The sequence below is a fragment of the Cryptomeria japonica genome, chromosome 7, assembly GCF_030272615.1.
Source record: "Cryptomeria japonica chromosome 7, Sugi_1.0, whole genome shotgun sequence".
Classification (NCBI taxonomy): domain Eukaryota; kingdom Viridiplantae; phylum Streptophyta; class Pinopsida; order Cupressales; family Cupressaceae; genus Cryptomeria; species Cryptomeria japonica.
The window spans coordinates 568,903,309-568,914,867 of NC_081411.1; the positions used below are offsets into that span (position 1 = coordinate 568,903,309).

General features: G+C 35.9%; 1 protein-coding gene across 2 annotated transcripts in view; it reads right to left on the reverse strand.

Annotated features, from left to right (window-relative positions):
* Positions 1 to 9,063, reverse strand: part of LOC131036323 (uncharacterized) — a 253,892-nt gene extending 244,829 nt beyond the window's left edge. For both annotated transcript variants that reach the window (XM_057968171.2, XM_059209411.1), the window contains exon 1: positions 8,902 to 9,063. In XM_057968171.2, the coding sequence (XP_057824154.2) occupies positions 8,902 to 8,919 (18 nt within the window). In that variant the 5' untranslated portion in view covers positions 8,920 to 9,063. The remainder of the gene's footprint in view (positions 1 to 8,901) is intronic.
* Positions 9,064 to 11,559: the final 2,496 nt, after the last annotated feature.

The window sequence follows — 11,559 nt, forward strand, 5'->3', positions numbered from 1 at the left end:
CTGTGAAAGCAATACGGGTAGAAGCAGGCAAATTTCCCGCCATGGATTGGAAAGTGTTCTCATCTATGTCTCGTGCAACAATTGAATCTTGAAGAGCCTTATCTAGAATAAACCTGTGATTTGGTGATATCCGTAGCAACTCAAAAAGTGATATCTGAGCAGGGGTTTTCTTCAACTGATCAACCACATTGTAATTTCCTGTTGTTGGAGGAGGGTTAGAAGGCACTCCTTGTAAGGTAACTTTTGACTGATGTGTGATTACTGCACAATCTCTATCCCTTGGGTTTATAGTGATAGTAGCAATTATCTCATCTCCTGCACTGATAGCATTGATGGTATAGTCATCTGCAACCTTGGTATAATTTGCAGTATTGTCTTGTGTTGCTGAGTTGAAAGCTTTGCCCTTGTCATGCTTAACAAAAGGATCCTTAAAGATAGTATGATTTGTATTTGTTGATCCTTTGTTAGTGTCCATTGTGATGTCACCTTGGGCAATAAGATCTTGAATCAAGTTTTTCAATTTGTAGCAACTTGTTGTCTTATGGCCCTTTGTGTGATGGTAATCACAGAAGTCATTGTCATTCCACCAAGATTTTTCAAAAAATCCCTCAAACAAAGAGAAAAAGTTTCTTGACTTGTCATCTTCCCTAATGCAATCAAGATCTTCCTAAAAGGTAGTGAGAATTGGAAAATGTCACGACACCACCCTGAATAAGAAGACACACACTCATAAAATCGTCTTCACCTAAGACTTCACGATTTTTCCATAAACAATGATGCAGGCCAGCGATCTACATCACATTGAGGCAGCAATTCCAACCAGTAATCGAGTGGATTTAAAATCAATTAAGATTGGGTGAAGTTTAATTAAGATGTGTTAATCTCCAAGAGGTGTGATCAACTTAAGGTAAATTAAGAGCCAACTGACACGAAGACAACAGACACCCCATTTGCAAGAAGATATCCATGGGAAGAGACATGCCTCTTCACCCAATAAGAAGGTATAAATATAAATACTGACCTCCAAGTGAAGGCATCAAGAAGATTGAAGCATCTGCAGCAACCAATAAAAAGGAACACATATACAGATTAGAGAAAGACCATTGTTGAGCAGCAGTGCGAATTGGGATCAGGCCTACAACAGATCAGATCCAAATTCATTATATCAAACAGATAATAGCATTAATAATCATCTTTGTGGTATGCCTAAGTTGTATAACCTATGCAGTATAAAATAGCATTTATTATATTATCTCTTGTATGTATTGGATGAGAAATACATGTGCTTGAACATAAATCTGTTTGTAACAAGAAACCATATAGGGAAGGGAAGGAGGAGTAAGAAAGGGGAGCAGTTATAAAATCACCATCTAAGTAGGCCACCCCATGATGGATGTCCATATGCGCCTGCCACTTGGGGCCAAGAGGGTGAATGTCTTCTCTTGGGCTTAGATAGGTGGATTACAGGGCCCCCCATAATGATCTCCTCTCCCATCTCTACAATGATTGTCTATCATCTTAAAGGGACAAGGCATGAATAGGGAAAGCAGGTACAAGCACCCCACTAGGTAGACCACCCCAGAGTGGATATCCAATGTGCCTGCCACTTGGGGCCAAGATGGGTTTAGTGCGGGGATGGCTTTGGGCGAACCTGTCATGCTTCCTCCTCCAACTCCTATTGTGACTGATGAAAGATGCCAACCACTGATTGAAGCAATCTGATTTAATTTTCTGATTCCGATCTCTTTGGCCAGCGGTAGGAGAATTGGGTTTTATATGTTTGTTTTGGGGGTTTTTTTGCTTTTTTTGTGTTTTGTAATATATATATGCCTTGGGAATTTGACAATGCAATTGAATAACAATGATAAAACATGAACTACTGACTGGAAATAAATTTTCAGATTGACTGATTTTATAACAGCAATTAACAAATGCCAATAAATAATGGAATTCAACAATGATATGCAAAAATTGTCCTGCCAGGAGTCATACACCTTGCCTGGAGGGCTTCTTTATTGACTTACATGAATCCAGTTGTTGCTACAGGAGCTTCCAAAGAGTCTTAACTGCTCCAATGAGTTTTATTCTCCTAAATAATAATTATCAAAAACAAATCTTGCACAAATAGATAGAACTGTTGCTGTTTCCTTCAGGGTCCAAGAGACTTCACTGAATTTGGTCAATTTTCCCCACTGATTTGCTCATATCTCTCTCCAATGATATCATAAATCTGAAAGAATGATTCTATTCTTTATGCCTAATGCTGACAATGAAATTTGCACCAAAAATCCAGATGTAAACCCTCCAAATTATTTTATATGAATCCCCAGGCAAGCTAGAGGTGTACGGCTAGGCTGGGGAAGGTATGGCTGGCCACAAACTGCATTAATTCACCAAAATCTGCCCTCTAACTGCTCAGATCTGATTCTCATGATCAATTGCTGATGTAAGTGTCAAAATTCCTCTGATTGATACCCTTGTTGGTCAGATATAAGCATTCCCAGCACTCCAAATTGACAAAATATGAAAGGGTTTTCGTCCTTTCTCTCAAAAATGGAGGTCTACGTCCCCAATTCCAATCCACACACCTGCAAAATACGTTGCAGACCTGCAAAATAGTTTTCTTCTCAAAAATATTCAATCACATAATGCAAAAATGAAACCCCAATGCCTTCTCTTATGCTCTTTGCCCTAATTCAAACTCCTCTTGGCATCTTTTTAAGATTCCATTGGAATCTTTTCCCCTCATAAAAGTTCGCCCACCTTGAGGGTTGCTCTCTCATGATTGATTGACCACTTTTTAAGTTATAACACTTACCTAGGGAATTGAGCCAAGGGGTAAATAAAGTTATAACATTATAAAGTTACTTTTATTAAAATTTTCTAATAATAGAAAAAAGTTAACTTATAAACTCTTATAAGCTTTTATAAGCTTTTATTATAAACTTTATTGAATAATTCTTCACCAAGCTCCAAAACTGGCTAAGTATAACTCCTGCTGGTGAACCAAACATCTCCTAACCCCAACATTTGCCTGCGGAGACGGCTAACAGCCAAATCTAAGATTCTTGAGCTATCACTAGAAAAATGGGGACATTACAACTGAATTCTAGATAGTAAATATATTTATGGCCTAACTTATTGAGATAATTATGTGTTCGCAGCTATATTATTACTAACCCTAATAATTGAAGATTGTGTGTGTGTGTATATGTCCTTTGTTGTGGTTGCAGGATTTAAATCAAGGGTTATCTTGTTAAAAAGGACATTTTACTTGGTAAAGATATATGTACCATTTCTTATCTCTTGCCTTTTTTGTATTTGTGATTCTAGGGCAAATTCTAGGGTAAAGCCAAAAGGGGACATTACAGAAAACAGCATTGCCCTTCAAATGTTTCTACAGCCTCATCTATTCAATTCAATTTGCTTCCATATTGGTTGTGTTCCATAGTATATGTTATGACTGAAACTGTGTTAGGCTGCATAGATGGATAATTCTTCATTAAACCCTCCACTGATGACTATGTCGAGTGGTATCGGAGCAGGTTGTGAACCTATCAAGTGAGAAATGTGAAGTGAAGGTAGCTGAGATGTTGGGTAGAAGGTATACAAAGGTCTCTAGATTGTTGACATGGTGCCAAAAGTGGAAAAGTTGACAATGTGGTAGCAGATCTAAATCAAGATGCCTCCACAAGGAGTTGAGAGTAGAGGCCAAGGTTTTGCAAACATACTAAGCAAGATAGAAGAAATGTTTGATGCATTGTGAAATTTCCAAGTCAAATTAGAAGTTGTAGAGAAGAATAGAAGAAGAAGTTTACTGTACCTAGACTAGATGAAAAAGATGAAGAAATCACAAATGAAAAAGCTACAGAACAATGTGGAGAAGATCAAGGCAAAGTGAGATTAGTAAAAGCTATTTCTAAGATTGGTAAGAGAGCCAAAATTCATTGATTGGTTGATAGAGATGGGGGAATATTTTGAATTTGAATAGATCTCAAATCCACAAACAGTGAAGATTACTAGAACCAAATTGAAAGATCACGTCACATTGTGGTGAAGGCCATTCAATTAGAAAGAAAATGAAAAAAAAATTGATGGTTGAGTTGGAAGGACCACAAGGAATAGAAGTTATGAGGAATATTTGGTGAAGTCAAAGAACAAAACAATTGAGGACTCAACATGGATGACAATAGATGACGTGAACAATTGTGGTTTTCCTTTGGCTGGAAGCTCTACATGTAAGTGAGAATGCCCATATTTCAATTATCCAAAGTGTCTAATGCAAAAGCATCCTAGGCCTATAAGCAATCTTGCATCAACCAAAATATTTCCTTTAAGCTTTTTGTCTTTTGTAGGTTTGTGTTTTCTTGCCACAATAATCTTTTGTTTGCCACAATCAACAAACAATTTCAGTTCCAAACAATATTCTTTCTATTAATTAGCACTAATGTCTCATATCATTTTCATGGCATTAACATAGATTCATAGAGGTGTTGCAAACATGTCCATGTGTTTGTTTTGATGTCACATCACATTATGTAAATCAAGGCTTGCCACACCGTTGGAGAGAGGACTTACAAGTGGTGTTGTCAAATTGCACTTTGTGCCAATGACTAATAGCATTATTGGTCCAAGGAGGTTCATAGTTAAGGTTACATCAGATTTGGAAGCTCACATCTCGCCACACATTGGAATCTTCCCACCAATGTTCATCTAATATAATCCATAGCAATTCATCCAATTCCAAGGCAAAATTGATAGTGAATTAGTTTAATATTAGTTCTAGGATCCTACTCCTATGGCCTATGGCCTATGGAGCACTATAATACATTTTAGTCAGCTTCACCTTAGTGCATCACTAACAGCTATATGAAGATAGTGAATCATCCAGTTAAGGGAGGAAGCTGCAACAAGCCCAAAAGAGTCCAAGGAAAGATCAATTGAAGTGGGTTGAAAGTACTTATTGTTGAAGACACCACTTGTTTTGTGCTTGTTATAATTGTAATTCAAAGCTGAGACCAAAACTGGTTATAAGCCCTAGAGGCTAGATCTATGATGTTGTGATGAACCCTTGCTGGTTCAATTCCTCAATCTGCTGTAATTTAATATTTTTTTTGTGTTTTTTATTATTAGAGATGGTTTTTCAGAAATAGACAGAAGTTGCAGAAGGGGTTTCTTTAATTTTCAATACATATTGAAAGAATACATGAAATTAATCAGCTGAAACAATAAATTGGAGAATTTAGAAGCATTCGTTGGTCCTTAGCCAATTTATTGAAATTAAAAGATTCAAACCAACAAGTTACAAAGTTCTGCTTTTTATTCTGGAAACAATTTAGATCTGCTCTTATTTAATAATAAGATGCCCAAACAGTAAGGAGATGGTGCCAATAAATGAGCAAGCTGTGTGTTTGGGAAAAGAGACTTCCAAACCACAGAAAATTACCAGCAATAACAGCAAATAGAAAACCTACAACAAATCTGCCTTGTAAGAAGCCAAATTTGCCCCCAATTTGACTCAATTTGACTTCTGGATGAAGCCAACCAAGCTGCAACTATTCGATTGATCTTTTACAATCTCAAAGCTACTGAATTTTGAAGAATGCACGCTCTCCAAAACAGGTCCAAACCCTAGCCGCCATAGCCAAGTGCTCAGAAGAAATGTCAAATACTCAATATCAATTAACGAGGTCTAATTTCATCTTGGCTGCCTAAATACCCAAAAGGTGCGATTTTCAGAAATTAGGGTTTTAAAAATAATAACTTGCTTTTAAGGTTCCCAACTTAACCCTAAAAAGGACGCCCAACTTAGGAGATGTAGAATTTTCACAAAAATAAATTTAAGTGATGCATTTTATGATTTTATTTTAATATTTCATTAAAACATTAATTGCCTGCAAGAACCACTTAAAAATTCATATCTCCCTCATTATCGCTCAAAAACTAAATCAGTCAAAAGTTGGGGCCACAGTTCACCATGCCAGTGAAAATAGGACCATGTTTGTTTTTAGCAATTTTCCCTAAAAAAATAGGAAATCCTCATATGATGTCAGAAACTGATGAAACGAAGACCAGAACTGAACCCAACACTGAACTAGAACAAATAGACTGACCACTCCTCAAGATACGGCATCAATGACCCCCTTATCCATACCCTGTTAGCCTACAAGGGTCCAAAAATAGGCTAACTCCTCTAACCACTGCCTATGACTAGGATGGCGACATTACAGATGTAATTTTGAAGACTATGAATCAACAAAAATTTGTTTAGCTTGCTTCCATATTTGTTGTGTTCAATTGTGTATGTTGAGAATGAAATTGTGTTAGTCTCCATAGATAGATAGTTCTTCACTGAACCCTCGATCTATGACTACATCATTTTCCCACATCATCTCAAAAACAATAAGGAATTGTGGGAAGTCAGCCCAACAAATGATTGATTCAAGCTGGGCAAATTTAGCTATTCTTAATTATATTATTACTTTGCTATCACTTCCCAACAAGTTAGAGAAAATGATCAAGAATTAGAGGATTTTTTTGTGGCAAGGAATAATGAAGCAATACAAACATCCTTTAATCCAATGGCCCGACACTTGCAAAACCAAGGAAGGATATCTCAACATTGAGATCAGTCAAATCTTAATTCAAGCCCTTGATACATAGGCGACATGGCAGCTTTAGCTCTTGGTGACCTCTCTTAAAACAGGTTTATTTTGTATAAACATCTCCTTAACCTTATGAGGATATTTTTAGTGCCACGTCAAATATTACCCTATCAGCCATTGCTAAGCATCTACAAGAAGCCATGAAGCTTCTCTCAAGCAAGCTTACTTAGCAAGTTGGTGATGGCAAAAATACTCTCTTCTGCAAGTTCAATTTAAAAAGCATTACATTACTAACAAAACCTCTTCGCTCTAAGTTGCAACAAGATCTTCAAACTTAGCGCTGGTATCTCATTTTGTATTAGCTACCAAAAACATACGGTCAAGTTCTTCACATCTAAAATGCAGATAATAAATATGCAAGCATACAAAACATGTTCACATAATGACGACCTAGAAAAAACCCAACTCGAGTGAAAATCACCACCCTAGACGGTAACTACTACTCTCCAGTCCGATGTTGGGAAAAATAGCTAGAAATGTAAAAATATTCCATCAAGGCTACAGCAAGCTCCCATCAACAGTTTTTAGAGCTTAAATACACCTGTAGCTTCTTCTTTTTTAACAAAGGGACCTGCTGCACCACAACTGCAATAGTCCATGCACTGGTTGCACAAACCCACTAATTCAGTATGCAACCTATTGAGTGAGTTGTTAGCAATGCTCAGACAACAATGGCCAATCATTTGAATACCTGAAGGAAGCTGCTTTACCACATTTGCAGCAGCAATCCTTTTCCTCATCCAGCACCCTTACCTAACAAGCCTCAGCTGTGAATCTGCCCAAGAACATGAATAGATGCAGCTGAAAACTGTTGCCGCCCAGCAAGGGGAAAATAATCACAATCCCAAAGAGTAAAAAGCACCACCCAGCGAGGAAAATTGGCGCAACCCCAAAGGAAAGGAACGGCCACAATGAGAAGAGGAAACAGTTGCACCAATGAAAGGAAAACACACCTCAAAGGAAAAGGAATAGTCGCTGCCAATGAACTAGAAAAAAATGGTTTCGACAAGGAAAAAGACCCAAAAAGAATTGTCCCTTTCCGCTGTTGCTGCCAACAAACACTCTTGTGGCATTTGTGCCCTCCGCGCAGATGTCACCTAGATGCTGCCAAACACTGCCACAACCTACTCAATTATGTGCCCTAACTGTTTGACCTAACTGCGGCATTGCTGCAAGCAATAATATCACCCCAACTGAAGCAATTCGAGCTGTAGAGTGTTCTAGCAGACTGAACTGGGACAAATTCGGCAATGAAATGAAACAATTGATATTTGGAGTGAAACATATTACTCACCATTTTGCTGCAAGTGATCTTGCCACTTTACTGATTCACTTATTCATTTATGGCTTTGCTGCAGATGAACTTGCAGCACCACTAAGCACTTGTTATATTGCAACAGATGAACTTGCAGCAACACTGCGCACTTGCATGCCACAAGTATCCTTGCAACTTGCCGCATGTATACTTGGAGCTTGACCATGCTGGTCCCCCTATATTGATTCACTTTCCGAATCATTTACACTACCTACTATCAACAAGTCCAAACCCACTCTTAATATAATTGGGTGGGTACTAAGGTTCGGCCATGTGCCACTAGGCACAGTCACTAGTTTCAAACTTTCAAGCAATTCCTCAAAGCATTTACACATAGGACTGAGTCATTTCTCTACCACCCCATATTGGGAAATCCTCAACAGGGCTTTGAATCAACCAATTGATCGATCCAAGTAACATCTTCTATAGCGCCGATAGAGTAGGATATATTTGACCACTAAATCTGCAACTAAGGGACAGGGGTATTTATTTCCATCTACCTCAAACGTTGTTCATTCTTTCAACCATGGGTTTGAACCTTAGAGTAAACTGAACCTCTAATTATTGGTTGTTTCAAGTGCAATTCTTAAATTTCAATAGCTTAATTTGAAGCTCTCTTCTGCAATATAGAAACAGAATGTAATACAAGTGCAAGGGGATTCGACCCTTCCAGCATCACCTAGTTCTATTCTATCATAAATAAAATTTTAAAACCAGATTTAACAGGTTCTGCGCTTGTTCAACATTATATTTATAGTCTGTCTTGATTCGTTTTCCATGTTCCAAAGCCGAAATATTAAATTTCAGGGAACCGTGTATGCTTATAATTGACACATTAAACCCTGAATACATTTTAAGCAGCCCAATGCATTCCTCTGCATATCTTCCAGATACATAAATGAAGGAGAAAAATGGACGCACCTTGAGAGTCCGCTCCATTTAAATCCTGAGAATTTACTTTCTCTCAAGACACTGCCGTGTCCGCCTCTCGACTGGTTGCGAAGAATAGTGGCGCCACTTCCCGCCTTTTCAAATGCCTATTCGGATCAATATTGGAACTATTTTCATTTATAGATTATTTTTTTCTGCTTTACCAGTTGGTTATTGTGAAGTTATTATTCAAATTATTTTAATTCTCAAAATTCGGTCCCAACGCATCTTTCTTCTTCTTTGATTGTTTAGCTTCATAGATGTTAAAGTTTTTCCTCTTCTTTAAAAAAAAAAAATTTAATTCTTATTTTTGTTTTTTTATATGTAGATCTTTTTGCTTTGGTTTAATATAAAAGTAAATCTTATTTAAACTTTAAGAGTATGGATTTGACCTTCAAAGGTATCTTTTTAATTGATGTTATTGTCAAATTATTTTGATTTATTTGTTTAGTTTTGGTTGTTCGTTTGTATAAAAATTTATTTTTGTAATTCTAAATAGTTTATTTGATATTTATTAATATTTATGTGATGTATGTTTTGATGTTTATTATATCAAGTTATATTCATCAAGATGAAGCATATGATCTTTTAGAGAGGTCACTTAGTTTAATAGTAAATGAATTATTCATGATCATGATAGATGAATTCTTATAATAATTCAAACTTATGCAATTAAATCTTATTACTAAAGAATATTTTTGAAATGATCATCTAGAAAATTGCAATTTTATAAATAATCGAAAGAAAAAAAAATTAATTTGACTTAAATAATTATATTTATAAATAATTAAATTAAAATTAATTATATTCTCTTCAAAAAACATTAGTATTGTCCTCGAAATAATAGTAAGAATTATTAAATATTTAGATTATAATAATTATATTAATAAAATATTTAGATTTGGAAGTCAAGCTTTGCTCCCTCACAACAATGTCGTCATCTTCTCCCAATGCGATTCCTCATGGCTCTGAGATCATTTTGGTAAATTGGGTGTTGTTGGTGTATTTACACAAGCCCTCTTTCTAGGGAGGTGCATTTCTTCTCGCAAACCCATTGTTCCTCAGTGAAACCCTAGCCCATGCGATAAGGCTTCTTTTGGCATTTTGGTGGCTCGACACTTGTTGGAAAAATAGGTGTTGTACACCTTGCATAATAATGTTTATTATTGTAATTTTTATTTTATTATGTGAGTTCCACATGGGCGTGTAAAGTGTAGAGATTCCCTTGGAATATTCTTGGGGCCACTTGATGAATTGTATTGTATCATTGTGTCATATTATATTGTATTTATTTAATATTGGGGAAAGTAAATAAAATACCCAATATTGAATGTGGGGTCAATGGGGTAGTTAGCCCATGGTATTAGCACATGGTTTTGATGTAATACCACTTGGTGGTTTTGTAGGAGTTTGTGTATGTAGACGTATAAAAATGACCACTTTCCTAAATGAATATTTAGTGTTCATTTTATTCTCATTCATCTATTTAATTAAATTTTGTTTAATTAAATTATTCGCATTCATCTATTTAATTAAATAAATTATTCAATTTATTTAATTAAATTCACCTAGGCTCTTCATATCATTTAATTGAATAAATCACTTTATTTAATTAAATCCCCCTTCTACTCTTTTTAATTAAATTGTTCACTTCAAATAAATAAATCTAATTTATTTAAATCCTCCACTTGCATCTATTTTGTTGAAATAAAGCAATTTATTAAAATTACCCTCCATCCATTTGCATTTTCCTACATCTCCCACTTGCATCTCTAAACCCCTTCTAAATTCTTCTAATCCCTTCTAATTTAGCCTAACCCATCTACCAAATATTGTCATAATCCTAAGCAAAGGGAAGTCACTTCTCAAACCCTTAAAGTCTTCAATAACTATTAAAAGATTTATGTCCTTAACAACTTAACCATTTAAGTCTCTTACATAACCATTAATGGTTAACTCAACCGTCTTACATGGTTGGAGACTTTTTGCATAACTCAACCCTCATCTAAGCCTAGGGTTTCATCAAGCATTCATTGCTTTGACCATGGCTATTCCTTTAACCCTTGCACAAGAGTTTATCCTTTGGGTAAAAGCTTTATCCAATGGGTTTTCTTAATCTAACCTTAACCCTTACCTTCTAAGGTAACCATGAGGTCTTCTCAAGCATTTAATGCTTCTTGCATCTCCTCTCAAGCAGTCTTATGTTGACAATTGTCACCATTTCATTGGTAAAAATTGTAAACATGGATTGATAACTTTCAATCCCGACCCTTGATAGGATCATCCAATCTTGACCCTTCATTGCCCTATTTTTCCTATAAATAGAGCTCTCTTTCCTCCACTTATCATCCAAGTCTTTAGCATAAAACTTATAGACATTTTACTAAGCATCTAATCTAAATCATTTTAATCAAGCATTTAGCCTCTCTTTGATAATTTCCATAGCATCTTAAAATAGGCATTTGTATTGTCACATAATAATCATCTCAAACTAGTATAGCATGCTAGGATAGTTTTGTTACTAATCCTTTCTTCTTATCATCATATTCATGCTAGTTTAGTTCATCTTTTGTTAATATCATGCACATTAGGATTGCATTCATGTTAGATTGATCAAAACACCCCTTATTCTCATGATTGTCATCCCTG